Below are 17069 nucleotides of genomic sequence, written 5' to 3'. Positions count from 1 at the left end.
ACTGTACTACATGTGGGCAAGGGAGCAGAATGAAAGTAGTATAAACAATGGTGTCTTTTTAAGTTTCTGTTGTTTGGCTTTATAATGCAAGTATGTTAGAAGGAACTTAACTTCTGAAATGTTCCCTATTTAAAGAAAAAAGAGTAAAACATATTGTCTAATGATTCAGCTGTAAGTGAACCCCCATTATGTAGTATAAACAGCGTTTGAATTTTTAGCACTAAAGCAGATTGATACTAGGTGAACTGCAGGACTAGGTGAATTATAAGACTGCTTTAGTTGGCAGTAGGAAAATACTTATTCCTCAGATAAATGTAGGGGGAAAGGGAGAACTTGACTGACTGTTGGGGTGCTATGGTCAGTGAGTAGGCTCTCAGTAAATGCCAGGCAAATATTCTTCCACATGCAACCCAAGAGTCTGCCTGTTCCTGTGATTCCCCAGTGCAGCGTTTGCTTCTGCTGCTGTGGTGATGTGCAGTCAGCATTGTAGTTGTTTTGGCGAGCTGCCAACATTTTTGCTGATTGCTCAAGCAACCAAAGGAAAATAATAACTTTATAAAACTTGGGCAAATCTGCACAGAATTTCAAGGGACTAAAGAAAAGCAATTCTATGGCTCCAGGGCTTTTTTCATGTCTAATTTCAAAGGCCTGTTGCAAACAGTGGAGACATTATATTGGCTTAGAGAAAAGGCCACAAGAATCATATGTGGTATAAAATGTCAAGTGGTCTACACTTGAAGCTTCTTATGTGTCTTCTTGCAGGATGCACAATTTAGATTATGTACAGTAATGTTGTTAGAAAAATATATGACAATTTATATTTATCTCATGGATTTGTGTCCAATGGTCACATTTATATCAAGTAATATTGTTAGCACAATTCCTTATGGGAATCCCTTTCTGGCAGCTTAATTAACTTGTTTTTTCCTTTGCCATTCCAAAGGACTTGAAAGTTGAATAGCATGGAGGGTGGTTGAAATCTCTTTATGCTTCCATAACAAATATTTATTTGCCTTTAACAGTTCAGTGCCATTTACAAGCAGGGATGGAATTTTGGCCTTGACTTGTCTGAAATGATATCTCTGAAGAACATCCTTATTTTTTGCTGGCTGTGTAGTCCTGCATAAAAGTTCACAAATTTTGTACAGCAGTATCAATAGCAACACAACGTAGTGAGAAGTGACGAATACAATAGTAGTGGGAAAGCAAAACCAAGGACTTATCAAATCAACCCAAAGCTTCTTGCCTGTAGTAGATTCACAGCTTTTGCTATGCATGAGCATTACAATAAGAGATTTGTTCAACAGTTGTTCAAAGTGACAATTGTGTAGACAGGACAAAGAGAAGTTCACAAACTGCTTAAATGTTTGTTCCTGTGGTGAGGAAAAGAGGGGGGTAACTTCCTAAAGGGCATACATCTTTGACAAAGTTGAGAATGGAGCCTGGAATAAATTTCCTAGACTTTAAACAAAAGCCTATCCTACTTATGTGGTGGGAGCTGAAAGCTTTTCAGAGCTCTGTCTCTGAATATTGACGTAAAATCTCATTTCCATCTTAGGTAAAAAATAAGAAGCTGGTTGAACTACTGAGGAGGAAGGTTCGCCTTGCTCAGCCTTATGCTGGTGTCTTTCTAAAGAAAGATGACAAGTAAGTATCCGTCTCTCTATAAGTATACAGTCTCACTACTACTTAGGCTTGTCTGCATCAGAAAAGATGAGGCCCAAAATTGTTAACCAGAAGTGACATTGGTACAAACAGAACAGAAAGGTTTGAAAAAGCCATAATTGCAAAATGTAAATGAATATCAGGTCTGTGTGCTAGTTGCTTTGTTCACAGAATTATTTAAGTTTCTTTCAAACAGACCTCAAAGACAAGAAATGTGAGGAGTCCCAGAATAAATATGTCTGAGCAAGATTCTGAATGTTTACTTTTAAATATTTTTATCAGCAATGAATCTGATGTTGTAGAAAACCTGAATGAGATCTACCAAACAGGAACTTTCGTTCAGATCCATGAAATGCAGGACCTTGGAGACAAGCTGCGAATGATTGTCATGGGGCATCGAAGGTAAAAGCATCTTCTACACAACTTAGATATTTTACCAGACTCTTCATGAACAGGCACATTCATTAAGCTGTTGTCACTCTATATACACTAATATATGTACAGTGTTCAGAGAAAGAGGCTGTGGGTTGCGATCTCTTGGGTTTTTCTTGGTTGGGGTGGAGGCAGTTCATGAGGAAGATATATTTGTAGGGTCATAGAAATGTGTGGTACTTCAGATGAATGCCAGATAAGTTTCAATCTGGAGTAGGGATGTAAAAGGTTGAACAGTAATTATATGTATACCATTTAATGTTTGCCATTTATCTCCTCGCTTTGGTGCTGTCCACTGTTGGGGGAGAAGCTTTGGAAGGGGCTGCCCAGGAGGCAGTGTGGATCTGGGCTGCAGCATCGTGCGGCTGCTGTAGTAGGGATGTAACTAGTGGTAACCTGGGGGAGCAGAGCTGGGCAACGTTGAATGGCGGAGCTAGCAGGGCTTAAATAGGAGCAAGCGCAGTGGTGGGTCTGCCATCAGGTACCACAGAGGCAGGATGCACAAAGCCAGGTGCCCCCGGCCCCCTCCCTCCCTCCCTCCCATAGCACCCAGAGGGGCTTCTACCTGCCAGGACAGCCACACTGTACCCAGGTGCCCACAGGTGCCTGGAGCCCCAGGAGGTGCTTCTCTCTTGCCCAGCCCCAGATGCCAGCAGCTGCTACTTGGCAAGGACCCACCTGGAGTCTGTTCTCCCAGGCCAGGGTCGTGTGGCGGGCAGATGTGTCACTCAGGATTGCGAACAAGGCATCCATCTGTGGGCTGAGTGCCCCCTTTGCTAGGAGCCTCAGTACCAGGGCAAGTCTTTAACCAAGTGGGAGGAGTGTGGCACTGGCTCAGCTGCTGGCTGCATCCAGACAGGGAAAGGAGTGGCGTGGCAGTGGGAAACACCGAGCCAGGGACCCTGCCAGACCCTGCCATACTACTGCCTGCTCCTGCACACTCGCCTGCTGTGGCCACGGTCTTCAGTCCCAACTGGTAGCAGAACTCATTGCAGTCCCACATATCACCCTTGGCCCTGGCTCCCCACACTGTCCTGCCCCTCTGCTGTGGGACCATTTAAGCAATATAATAAGAGGAGGTTAAACAGGTAATTTTTAAAATATTTACATCCGTAGTCTGGAGGAATTTAGGAAATAGACAGCTTATATTGTAACTCATATATTGTTCGTTCCTGAAAGTTCATTCATTTGTTCTTTCCTCTTATGTGATGATGGAGTGAACATGGGCATAATGGAATCTCTTACAGGTACTCATAGAAATAAAGCATCTGCTTTCTTTAATGGGTTAGGTTCTTCAAAATAAAAGTTTTAAAAACTAATTCCACTTTCTTGTAGAGCAGGAATTTACAGAAGCTAAATCAGTAGCCAACGTACTCTTTCATGCTTCAGTTTATTTTTCTAGAGCTTGTTTGGCAAATCCCATTTTTATCTAGCAGCTAGTCTCAGTGTATTTTCAAAAGAGTAAAACCTGAATCTCACCAAAATATAACCCGGGCTTTTTTGTCACATTAGTTATAGTGAACAAACAACTTAAAACAACTCTCCCTTTACCCATTTTAGAGCTACAGCCATGTGTACCAGTGCTTGGCTTGCAAAGTTGTTAACAGCTATCTCTTCTTTGCCTTCAGAATTTGTATAAATAAGCAACTAGAGATTGAGCCTGAGGAACATGAGACTGAGAATAAGCACAAAGCAAGAAAGAAGACGAAGCGCTCTAAGAAAGAGACTGAAGAGTCTGATATGAAGGGCCAAACTACAGAGCTGGTCCTCGAGCCTGTAGCACACTCATCACCAGAAGTGCTTATGGTAGAAGTGGATAATGTTCTTCACGAAGATTTCCAGGTCACAGAAGAAGTCAAAGTGAGTGACAGAATTGTGTAAGGAAGGTGAATGATGTGAGAATGTATATCCAAACCTGAGGTTTCCCAGTAGGAAAACATCCAGACTGTCTTGTTAAAATGAAAGGATAATATAATTATAGAACTTCCAACTGGAGACTGTTGGAAAGTGCATGTTTCTTAGTCATAATCTTCATATAACCCCATTGTAATAATTCTTCTGATAACAACAGGTCAGTTCAGAGTGTCTTAGGTCCCTATGTAACTGACTTGGATTGTGCTGTGTTCATTAATATTCTGTGTCCTGTGGAGTGTTGTTCTAAGGTGGCTGACTAAAAAATTGACCATAGTTTTCTTCAAGGGTTCTTTTTAAAGGACCTGTCTGGAGTTCTGTGTAGTCCAGTTTATAGCCTCTCTCTCCTTTCATCCAAGTACAGTCAGTGGGGCAGAGAGAATATCCATAGTAACAGTAGCTAAAATTAGATGGGACTCCAGGCTAGTCTTCAGTCTGAGCATCCATTATCAAGGGAAGGGGGTGAGAGCACGTGATATTCTGAGCTCCAGTGTGGGAGGAATGTTCTACTAACCCTGATGCTTTGCAGGGTTAAGATCATTATCCTATCTGACAAAGATGAGGACTTGTGAACTAGCCAGACATGTACATAATCATAGCAAACCACTGTGCAGGACCACTGACATGCTTCAGTTGTTTGCTGTGGAAAAAAAATACCTCTGAAATAAGGGTCAATCAGCTGCATGAGGTAATTTAGAATCTCCAGCCATGCAGCTCTCATAATATAGCAACCCACTGTGAATTAAGTGGGTTGTAAATCACCCAGATATGAATGATCCAAGCTCTGCTTTATTAGTGTAGTAGTTATGCTCTTTCCAAAAGCTTCTTATTTTTTAAACCTTGTTATGTTGTTTAATAGGCGCTTACTGCAGAAATTGTCAAAACAATTCGGGACATCATTGCCTTGAACCCTCTCTATAGGTATGTATGTCCTACCCAATTCTAGGTCTGTCTTCCGGCAGTTCTTAGTCATGATCAGGCATTTTGGGCCTTCATATCATAAAATTTGCTTCAGAATTGCAGGTTGATTTGTTGAAAATGATGATGATGAAAAGCAACTTTGAAAACATGGCAAATGGTCCAAGTACATAAGTTTGATTGGATTTAGGCCAGAATGTAACTTGACCAGTGGATGAAAGTGTTAGCCTTACTAAGCTGTAGGACTGGGTGTGAATCACTTACATAGATCCTCCCTGCATTAACTCTGGTTTTAGCCACCAGTAATTTCTCACTTTATTTAGTAAACTAAGGAGATTTGGTTCCTCAATATATTACAACTAGACAGGAGAAAAGAATCTCAGCTCAGAATTTCAGAGTCAGATGGCTCCTTTTTTCTAATTCAGCTTAATCAGTATTGATTCCTAACTTCTATTTCCTATAAGGCATCCAGTAATTAAAGTAAGTATTCTCTTAGTGTAAAACGTTTTAATTTTTTATTCTGATTGATCTTTTCAGGGAGTCTGTGCTTCAGATGATGCAGGCAGGGCAAAGAGTGGTAGATAACCCAATCTATCTGAGTGACATGGGAGCTGCGCTAACAGGGGCAGAGTCTCATGAATTGCAGGACATCCTGGAGGAAACTAATGTAAGATGAAACTTAAATCATTTATATAATTTAGATTTTTATTTCAAACAGATACATTGTCCTCTGTGCAGAGGATGTGAGCATTATGTAAGGAGAGGAGTTGACTTCAAGAGACGATGGAGTGTGTGTGTGTGTATGTCTACTAAGGATTAAATTTGAATAACAAGTCTACGCATTTTATGACATATGAATGTTTCATAGAATATTTAGTGATCCAACACAAAGCCAAGCTAGGTATTAGGGCACTAAAAGATTCATTTTAATTACTTTTTGTATCTATTGGGAGAGGAGGATCAGTGCAGGAGGGCTTTATCACTGACAACTTGTCCCTTTTTGGCAAACACTAAATTATCTCTTGAGAGTTGCAAAACTGTAGAACTCTTGGTTCAGAGATTATACCTTTTATTAGACCAAGCTTTTGGGCACACGCGTCCTTCCTCAGGCTCAGAGAAAATTAAAGATGGTAAAAAGTCCCCATAGGTAGAAAATAAACTTCATTTTTGCACAGAGGAAGCTGAAGGTGGAAGTCTGTTCCTCTGGGTCTATGAGAGTTGTTCTTTGATGTGCAGATAAGGCAGGATTCCTTCTCTGGTGGTGTCAGATAGCAAAAAGACAGGGAGGTATAGAAATCTTTCTTGTTGTTCAGCAAAGAAGTTTAAATCCAAAATTGGCTGATTTCTTAGTTGGTCTAATAAAAGGTATCATCTCTGAACCAAGAGTTCTAGAGTTTTGCATTTCTTTTAGTCTCAGACCAACACAAGCTACCTACCTAATAAATCTCTTGAGAGTTAAAACCTTTATCTTGTTATTTCTAGATGAATGACATTGGAACCAGAAAGAGGTAACTTGCATTCTAATATGTAGGAGGCTTCTATTTCATATGATTTGATGGGAAAGTAGTCTACATATTGCTAGTCTGTGAGTAGGAAGATTTTCTCAATCTTCCCAGAACTGGATGCTGAAAAGTTTCCACAAGTTTCTTCTATGAACCTACCACCATCCAACAATCCTTACTACTTTTGATTTTGGGCCATAGGCTGTTTTGCCAAGTGGCAGCTGTAGTGTGTGCAGTGTGAAAACTTATGTTGCTTCTTTCCAGATTCCTAAACGGTTGTATAAAGCCCTCTCTCTCCTGAAAAAAGAATTTGAGCTGAGCAAACTTCAACAACGCCTTGGACGAGAGGTGAGACTTTAAAAGGATGGCACATATATCCTCTTTCAAGTTGATACCATGCTTATCACTCATATCTGAGGATCAATAGCATACAATTATGTAACGTGGGCATACACTCTCAAAAGAAAAAAATGTTTATTACAGTAATACAGGCTCAAATTCTGAATCTTTAGTAGATTTCTCCATTTTGTTTTTAAGAATCAAATCAACACTGCCAATTATAAATAGCACTTTATCAAATGTGTAGGTTACACATATTATTTCCTAGTAATAATTTGCTTGCAGCTTAATTTCTCGTGTGCGTGTGTGTGCATGTGCTTAATTTCTTGTGTGTGTGTGTGTGTGTGTGTGTGTTTTGGAAAGTAGTAAAATCCTAATAATCATAGAATGTAGGCTGGAAGGGACCTCAGAAGATCATCAGGTCTAACCCCCGTGCACCAAGCAGGAAAGACAACTGGGGTCAAGTGACCCCCCCAGCAAGGTGACTGTCCAGTCTCCTCTTGAAGATTTCCAGGTTAGGCTATTGTACCACCCCTGGAGGGAGCTTATTCCACAGTCTGGACACCCTGACTGTAAAGAAATTTTTCTCTTCCAGGAGTTTGTGGCCATTGCTCCTGGTTATCCCCAAGGGTGTCCTGGTGAACAGTTCACCAAGCCCTTGATGTACTCTCCTGATGTAGCAGTAAGCTGCTACCAAGTCCCCTCTCAGCCTTCTCTTCTTCAGGTTGAAGAGTAATAATATAAAACCTGGTCACATAATATTGGCTGGGAATTGGAAGTAGACATGGTGTATGTGAAAAGAAGAGGGTTGAAATCTTAACAAGTATTTTATTTGCAAAATTATTGTTTGCAAATGAGCTAGCAGTAGTAATACATGCAAACTTATTTTACTGATAGCCATTGTAAATTGCAGCTGTCTTTTTGATTGTGGTAGGTTTAAATTGGAGTATGATAAACATTTTCAAAATGGGATGAGCCAACTAACTTCAAAGGCACAGCATGCATACCAAATTCTTATGTGTGCTAGACAAATCCAAGAGCCTGTGTAGGTAAGAAGAGGTGTTATGCATTATCTAAAAGCTGGAGCAGAAATCTTTTAGCCAGGATCCCTGAATTCTATTGCTTTGTCACCAGTTTCTGTGGTTTGAGCAACCTTCTATTTTTCTTATAAGGAAAATGTGGAAAGCACAACACAGCCGCCATGCGCGTGCGCCCCCCCTGCCCATGAAAAAACTTAACAAATCATTTTCAGAGTTCTGTGAATAGGGACCTACTTAATTCCTAGTTTCACAAATTTTGCAAAAACTGAAATCAGCAAAACCACCCAAAACGTAATATAAATAAAATACTGGCTCCTCCTCACCACCAGGAGGAGAAGGCGCAAGCTGACGGGGGCAGCACAAAGAGCAGCAGACAAGATGGCAGCTGCCCCCTTGTCCTTGCTCCCTGCCGAGGCCTCTCTGCCAATTCACGCCGAGGGGTGGGACCACACAAAGGGCAGCCAGAAATCTAGATGGCCGCCACCCCCTCGTCCCTCCTTCCCATGGGGCCTCTTCGCCAGTCAACATCGGGGCAGGGTTTATCTGCCAATCAGGACTGAGAGGCAGGGCTGCAACAATATGACTGGAATTAGAACTTTACACCACGATAAACTCACAAAAATTGGTAAGTTCCCCTGTTCTTTAGGTAGACCTTACCCATAAGGTCCTACAGAAAAAACATAACAATAATAGACATCAAAAGATCTGACTCAAACTGTGTAATATGCATCTACTAATATAAGTTGCATATACTGATAGACCAGGTAACTTTTTGCTACTCCTCCTTGCGGCAGGGTGGGGATGGAGGAGGAGAGACTTTTTTTTACTTTTTAAACCTTAAGTATAAGGGTATGTAGCCCTCCCCAGGGCCAAGCGTGAAACACTTGTTATCAACAAAGAATGCTGGGTCACCAGAGATTGAAACTATCTTCCCACATGCCCCTCAAGGGATGACGCATGTAGGAACAGCTGTCTTTTTCCATCTCGTAGAGTGGCCCCTTGATGGTCCAGTGCAGCACAAATGGGTCCACGTTTTGTTGCAAGGTGAGGTGTTCACAGTCAAACGTGAAATATGCATGGACTACGAAGTGGAAGAGTTGGAGGGCATCATCAGAGCTGACCTCCCGTGAGTGGGTTTTTCAGGGTTGCCAACTTGGTCTGGCCCAGTAGGGAATCGGCCAGGCAGATCATGTTCCCCTTGGTCTCTCGATATGGGATAGAGAAGATGTGCACAGTCTCAGAGAAATCCAAGTCCAGTGTGCCAAAGAGGGTGCTGAGGGAGCAGCAAAGAGCAGCTGCAATTGTGGGCAGTTGAAGAAGGTATGGAAGAGAGTCTCCTCCACTTCCTTCTTGCCAAAAGGGCAGGCTGCCAGTGATGCTGGGTCGAAGTGACAGACAGACATGTCTATGGCCAGAGCCCCATGCAATAGTTACCGCTGGTGATCACCAGTTCTCTTAGTGCTGGGTAGCTTGTACAGGGTGCACCAGGCTAGGCAGGCTTCCTTTGGTGTTGCTGCCACCAGGCAGTGCCTTCCAGTCATGTTAGGGCAGGCAACAAGGACATGGGCATGAGGCACTCTGATTGTCCATGTGTAAAGTGCCTTCCCAGACAGCATCTGAAGGCAGAGCCCACCACGGTTCTTGCCGTGTACGGGGAATGGTTCCTGCCATTCTCATTGCTGTCTGTCCACAGCTGCAGAAATAGGCAGCAGTAGAGGGGGTCTTTCTAGCAAGCTGCCATCGTGGAGGTCTTGTTATATACGGAGGTGGCCTCCTACAGTGGCAAGTGCATCCCTGGGGAGGACAGCTTTAATTTCAGCCAAGAGGCACAAAGCAAAATAGACAGAGTGCAGACCCAGCCAGTCAGTGTTTGCCAGGCACAACAAGCTGAGGCACACCAAGCCGAGTCAAAAGGGTGGGTTAGCTTGATGGTGTGTGAACAGACCAAGGAGACAATGAGGCTTTCAGAGCTGAAACTCAGTGTCCCCTGCTGCAAGGCCAAGTTGTGGGTCAGGGGATTTCACAGCAGCTCCGGAAATTGCAGGTTTCTGCCCTAGGGTCTGAGTCAGAGATAAATCTGCTAGACCCAGGCAAGGGCAGAAGGGCATCCCAGCCAAGGTGATCAGGATCCAATAGGAAAAAAATGTTCCAGTTAAGTTCCCCCACCCAAGAGCAAGAGTGAGTGTCAGGGAGGCTGGACAAGAAACATCTGTGAGCCTCCTTCAGTTCTCACTATACTGCTACCCAGGGAAAATCCAAACCTGCTATTCTCTTCAGCAACCCTTAAATGATTCTTTTTTTCCCCAACTTGATGAAGAACTCTAATCTGTTTTTCTGATTCAAGGATGTTCCTAAAAGGACACCAATATAACAGAGCAAGGCACTTCATGCCTGTTACCATGCCTCATAGCAGGATACCTGATGCCTATTGCAATGGCTCTGCTTTAACTCTTGCAAGGGGCATAGAAGTCAGTCCTCTTTGGGCACCAGGTTTAACTTTGAAGCCTATGCTTTCTTGTAGTGACAAAATGCCAGAAGTTATTCAGCACTTAAAATTACTTTAGGTAAAAGGAGAGTTACTTTTCTTTTCAGACATCTTGCACAAGTACAGGGATGAAATGAGCGAGCTTTAAGGATAGGTTGTGAGAACATTACTGCAAATGGCCTCTTATAACAGAGGACCTATACTTTGAGGGAATGGAACTGTTCAGTCAGAGGTCAGATGAACTGCTCCATTGTTATGTTCCCTGGGAATTTGATGAATAGCTTCTGCCAGGAGGCCCTATAGTTACTAGCCTCAAAACATGTAGAAGGTACCATTTTACTACAGACACTAACAGAGTACCAACAAAAACTTGATTTTTTTTTCTTCAGATTGCTTTTCTTCTGCTTCCTTAACCAATCCAATATCTCAGAGGCAAAAGATTTGACACAAGTGTTAAATTCTGCTACAACTCTACAACTTCTGTCTGCCCTGCTCTATTTATTTGTTTATGATTTATATGCTGCCCTTCCCAGCAAAGGCTCAGAGCAGCTTACAATAAGGGAACAGAACAATTTATAAAATAGGAGAGCAACAAGAGAAAAGTTATCAACTACAGAACAAAACATAAAAGGGGAATAAAACAGAGACCCACTAAGCAATGTCTCAGGATAGCTTTGTTTGCTATATGCTTACTTAAATAGAAAGGTATTACAGCACTTCCAGAAGATGTCCAAGTTTAAACTCTGGTTTCAGAGCTGGGGAGCAACTGCCAAGAATGGCCTCTGTTGCATTTCCACCAGGTGGACTTGACATACTGCTGGTACTTCTTGCAGAAGGTTGCTCTTTGCTGACCTTAGGGATTGTGATGAGGTGTAAGGGAGAAAGCTGTCCTTGGGTATGTAGGGCTAAGACTGTTTAGGGCAGGAGTGTCAAACATATAGCCTGTGGGCCAGATCTGGCCTGGTGCTGGTCCTGGGCCTGATCAGACTCACATAGGGTATAACATGCCCATGGTTTAAGGCTTTATAGTCCAAACCAGCACCAGATTTCACCTGGAAAACTGTTGGGAGCCAGTGCAAACTCTGGAGCAGTGGAGTTATGTGCCCCTAGTGAACCAGGCCAGAAAATTTCACTGTTGCCCCTGTATCAAACTCTGGAACTTGAGTTAGACCAGTGATTTCCCCAGCCTTCACTGTTCCTGGAATATATCTTATACTTTATTATCCTTGTCAACCTGTTTTATCTCTGTAATTTCCTGTGGCCATGATCCATGTTAAAGGGCCTCGTAGACAACATGTTGTCCATGAGCCATGGATTAGTGATCACTGTGTTAGACTGAAGCCTGTAAAGCTTTCAGAAAATAAACTTTTGTCCCATGGGGACTAGAAGAGACTGAGGTCCCTGATGCTGGACACTGACTGAGTGCTGGTCCTTGCAATAGCTGGGGATTAATTAGATTATAGATGCCCTGATAATCCTAACTGGCAAACTATATGTCATGCTGCAGAGGAGAATGCAAATTCTGCTAAGATCCTTGCCAGCCTAATGTGGGGGAAACATTTTGCTAAATCCAGATCTAGTGATCAGTTGGACCCTGAGCATTTGAGAGGAGATTGCTAGCCAAACATCAAAGAGAATGTTCTCTGTACTGTTTTACAACTTGGTCTATCTCATTGACATCCTGTCTCCAGCTATGGCCAATCTCTTATGCTTCAGAAGAAAGACATACGTGAACTATGTATCAAGGGAAAACGTTCCTCTGTGGTATCTCAACCTGAAGGGCCTTCTTTGGGATAAAGCTGAAGCTTTGAACCATGAGGTTTGACTTAAGTCATTGTCTTATTGCATGGTACATGTGTTGTATGTATTCTGAGAGGAAAGCAGGCAGTTTTGCCCATGAATGATTGAAATAGTGGGGAGGAGAAGGGGATACTCTGGAGGGATAGGGCTAAGACCCTACTGCCCCCCATAGAGTCTCTCAGAAACTAAATTAAAGCATAGTTCTAGAAACTTTTTAAAGAATTCTAAATAGTAAGTTATTCTAATATTGAACTACCCTGGCCTCTATAAAAACCCCATCTTAATTCAAGCGAATTCCTTAACTTCAATTTCTGTCCAGTAGCTTTTGTTATGCCTTTGTCTGCAAGCGTTAGAAATCTTTAGGCAAGAAGGATGAAAAAAGTTTGATGTAGTTCATAATAACTAATGACATTTTGCTTATCTTTGAGACAAAATTGCCTCCAAAGCACAAGGTCAGCACTTTTTCTTAAGCAAAAGTTCCCTAAAAAACACCACTGTTAGCTATTTGCTTGCCTCAGAAGGAAGGGCATTTGCATCTATCATTACCCAGATTTGACTGATCAAGGACAGATTTCAGCAGCAAACTGGAATTTAGTCTCGCACTCATTTCCCTCAGCTAGGTTTTGTAGTGAGCTATATTAAGTCATCTCTTACTCTGTATGGATAATAAAGGCTTTTATGAACTCTTCCAGCTTTAGGTTGGAGTCTGCCTCCCCCAAATGGATTCCTGTTGACGTAATCATTAGTGTTCAGGGTAGAATCAAGCCTGACTCTAATTATTTGGATGTGTCTGGAACTGGTAGTACCTACCTAAGCTTTACCTGTCTCAGGAGTATTTTCCTGCATACCCCATGCCACAAATAGCATACACACATTGTTTTGGGAAGGCATCATAAAAAATAAAAATTCCACAGTTAAGGCTGAGACCTGATCAGAGAGACAGAGTACAACTCTGGAGCATCAGCAAAAGTTGGTTTTAACCCTCTTATAATCATTGCCAAATAGGCAGCAGCTTTTGACTGTAAAGCCAACAGCTACCACCAAGTTACCAGTGTTTGAAAAGGCTAACTCAGTAGCTCTTATCCCATCATCCTGAAACAGTACTGCTTGCCAGTTGTACATAGTGGTATACTCTCTCTAGCTCTCTCAGAAGAAGAAAGAGCAATTACTTACTCTTCAGTAACTGTGGTTCTTTGAGAACATGGTTTCAGTTCATACTCTATTCTTTCCTTCTCCTGTCTCTTTGGAGTCCTCATGTGTTATGTTCATTAATAAGTCATGGCCATACAGACTCGATGAAAGTATTATAAAGAGGATAGATAATGGGTTAGATCTTCACAGTACAATATTGCTCTTTCTTCTTAGCGCACGTGTGTGTGTGTGTGTGTGTGTGTACACACACCACTGTACAACTGGCAAGCAACTGAACGTTCCCCCAGCCCTCTGTTTGATTCCCCAGCTCTCTGATGGCTTCCTCCAGCTCTGTGATCACTTCCCCAGCTCTTCCTGGAGGGCACAGGCCCCTGGATCTTCACACTAGGTTTCAGCAGGCTGCCGCTGCAGTTTCTGCAGTACTGTCTCAGGATGATGGGATAAGAAGTTTCAGCTGCATCAGCTGAACTGGGTCTGTAAGACTCCCTTCATTAGGCCTGGCATAATGCCCAGCTGCTACAGCCATAATACACTGTTTGACAAATGTCAGTGGATTAATCCAAGTTGCTTCCTTTGATATCTAACACAGGCGAAGGATTGACGAAGGGTTTTTGAACTCGAAAGCTTGCTTAATAACTATTCTCCAACTATTTGGGTTGGTCTAATAAAAGATATCAAATTCACCCAAGGAACCTTGTCTGCCTATGTCCTTAGACCAACACGGCTACAACCTACACCCCTGTACCAGGGATGACACACTTAGGACCAAGCACTAAATATAATTTTAAATGCGTGCAGTTCTGTGTTTGGTCTATGAAATGATTCAGAGATTTACATGTTTGCAGGATTGGGGCCTAAGTACTGCCCAGTCACTCTTGTGCCTGCTTCTGAAGATGATAGGTTTTGTCCCTAATGTGTAGCTCCAGATGGTGCATAAATCTTGCTGCACCTCAAAGTCCATCTTTCAAGTAGGTCTGCAGCTTTAATAATTATATTTTGTTTCTTATAAACTGAACCTATATCATAAAGCAATGATTGAAACAAAATAATAAGATCCCACAGTGCTTTTATCGAAATTGTTTCTTAGAATAGAATCTAGAGGTGCACCAGTACATTGGTCCGATATTGGATTGCCACCAATATAAAGAAAATTGACTGTATTGGAAATTGGCCTGATGTGGCTGATAAATGCCCGTGCATGCGTGTATTCTGTGCTGCAGCTGCAGGCAGTGAGGAGCAAAGCCTGGCAGCTTGGAGAGCTGCGTGCAGCTAGTAAGTCTGCTGTGACGGAAGGGGAGGGGGAAGGAAGGGGCCTGAGGGGGGACAGCTCAATCCCCCCCACGGTGAGGGAGGGAGTTGAGGCTGGGGCACACTCTGCCCAGCCTGGATGGAGCAGGGCATGGGACGGAGCCACAGCTCGTCCAGGGGGCATGGCTCCTGCCACTGCATGCACCCCCGGAGGGCATGGGGGTGTACATGCCCCTGAATCTGCATGGGGCAGGGCAGGGCAGGCTGCAGCTGTGGGCTGGGGCTGGGTCTGGGCTGTCCTTGGGGCAGGTGGTGGCGGTGCTGGGAGGGGGTCTACTGCAATGGGGAGGGGCTGCAGCCACGACAAATTACACTGTAGCTCCCCCAACCCTGCCTCTCCACACCCCGAGTGCAGCCCTACCCAGGCCGCCCCTGCAAAGAGCCCAGCGCAGCCCTGGCCCCAGCCCATGGCTGCAGCCAGCCCTGCCCCACCCAACACAGATCCAGGGGCCCATGCCCTCGCGGGGTGCATGCAGCAGCGAGAGCCGCCTGCCCTTCCCTGCCCCACCCCAGCTGGGCAGCACCTACCCCAGCCCCACTCCCTCCCTCACCGCAGGAGGCGTTGATCTGCCCCCTTCCTGCCTCCCCTCCCCTCCCCTTCCACCACAACAGACTTACTAGCTGGACGCAGCTGTGTTGGAAATTGTATCATATCGGCCGATATGCCTCCTTAAAAATCGACTATTGGTATCGGCCCCCAAAATCTCTATTGGTGCACCCCTAGTGGAATCATACTGTAAGTGAGAGATTCCAAGGTGTATTTCAAATGCTGTGAAGATCATAGAGATCCCTTTAGGACGAGATGAAAGTATGAGATGTTTGACTGCTGGAACAAATTAAAGTTACTCTGATAATTTTTTTGCTTAGGTTGAGGAGAAAATCAAACAGACTCATCGCAAGTACCTTCTCCAAGAGCAGCTGAAGATTATTAAGAAAGAACTGGGTCTAGAGAAGGAGGACAAGGATGCTATAGAAGAGAAATTTCGAGAACGGCTAAAAGATCTAGTAGTACCAAAACTTGTTATGGATGTGATCGATGAGGAACTGAACAAACTTAGTTTGCTGGACAATCACTCCTCAGAATTCAAGTGAGTGTACTCTAATACAAATTGTAATAGGGATTACTAAGGCACCTCAGAAGTGGAGGTTGCTATGCTCACTTTGCCTCAGAGTATTGTTCTCTTTTTTGCATAACATAGTATCTCCTCCTATTGATCTAATGTAGTTTGCCAAGATAATTATGGTCCTGCTGACTTTTCCCAACGTAACGGTTGAATCTTTCCAGCTTTCTTTGGTGTTCTAGAAATGTGGTTTTAGTCTGTTTGAGCAAGGAGTACAGTTTCCTTCCTCACCCTTGTGTAGTGCCACCAGTTGTAACTCTCAAGATGTATTGCTATGCTCAACCCCGACCTCTCATGTCTTTTCATTTCTTAAAAGTGGGTTCTAGCTTTCATGTAAAGTCAGCTTTCAGGCTGAGCATCATAATACAGTAAAATCTCTGTTATCCAGAGTGGCTGCACATGGAGTGGCGCCAGCTCAGGGTGGTGGGTGGTGGCGGTGACCGCCACGTGCAAGCTTTACCCGTCCAGCCTGCAGAGCAGGGTGGGGTGAGGTGGGTTGTGGTGGCAGCCGCACATGGAGCAGCGGCAGTACAGGGTAGTGGGTGGCAGCAGGAGCTGCCACGTGAGCTTCCATTTCCACCCCCACCCCGTTCGCGTCTAGCTGGCTGGAATCTCCAGTTAATGGAGTATTCTGGATGGTTAAGTACTGGATACCAGAGATTTTACTGTACTTGCTAGTTCATTGACACATTTTGGACAAGATGGACATTGCAAAGGACTAAGTGATTTTTCCCAACAAAATCAGTTACTCTTTGGTATGGGCTTTCAAGAGCATGGATTAATCTGTTCCAAGTTTTTGGAATTTGAAAGCTTTTTTGAAGGTAAAGTACTATTTATTTTATCGTGTAACTGTATACTTATGAACAAGTGAATGCTATGGCATTTTTGTTTCTAAAAATACACTAAATATTTTTGTTTATAGAACGGATTCTCTGCCAAGCAATGCTAGAAACTTGCCTTAAATTTCCAGCATGTTTCTTGATACGCTCTAGACTAGAAATGTTAGTATGCAGCATCCTGAGGAGACTCCCCTAAGACTAGTAATGATTGTGGTTCTTTCCTTCACTTTGCCATGTGTGGGGGGAGTGGTTTAGTTCCATAATGTCCCATCATATCAATGCCTGCATGATTCATTAGCAGAGTCGGAACCTTTAGCTCCACCATGCAGACCTCTGTCATTTGCCCAAATGAAGTAGTTGATTAGAATTTGTAAGCTGTATGCATCAAAAGTAGAAATGAATGGCACACACTTCACCAGTAGTATAGTGAGACTGAAAATAACATATTGGCCTCCAGTCTAAAGTCTAGTGGGTAGAATATTCTACTGCCTTTCCCTGATTTGACCCCTTCTACTCCACCTTCTCCCATCTGTTCAAATTCTGACTGTCTTCCTCAC

General features: G+C 43.3%; 1 protein-coding gene across 1 annotated transcript in view; it reads left to right on the top strand.

Moving 5' to 3' along the window:
* The window catches only part of LONP1 (lon peptidase 1, mitochondrial), a 67627-nt gene that overhangs the window by 20457 nt on the left and 30101 nt on the right, over nt 1-17069 (top strand). Inside the window, exons 2-8 of the mRNA XM_006262131.4 lie at nt 1559-1647; nt 1948-2067; nt 3726-3957; nt 4868-4929; nt 5464-5593; nt 6693-6776; nt 15420-15640. Of these exons, the coding sequence (XP_006262193.4) occupies nt 1559-1647; nt 1948-2067; nt 3726-3957; nt 4868-4929; nt 5464-5593; nt 6693-6776; nt 15420-15640 (938 nt within the window). The remainder of the gene's footprint in view (nt 1-1558; nt 1648-1947; nt 2068-3725; nt 3958-4867; nt 4930-5463; nt 5594-6692; nt 6777-15419; nt 15641-17069) is intronic.

This window comes from Alligator mississippiensis, chromosome 16 (genome assembly GCF_030867095.1).
Source record: "Alligator mississippiensis isolate rAllMis1 chromosome 16, rAllMis1, whole genome shotgun sequence".
Taxonomy (NCBI): domain Eukaryota; kingdom Metazoa; phylum Chordata; order Crocodylia; family Alligatoridae; genus Alligator; species Alligator mississippiensis.
Note: the sequence above shows the minus strand (reverse complement) of the source record. Positions and strands in the feature narration are given on the sequence as shown.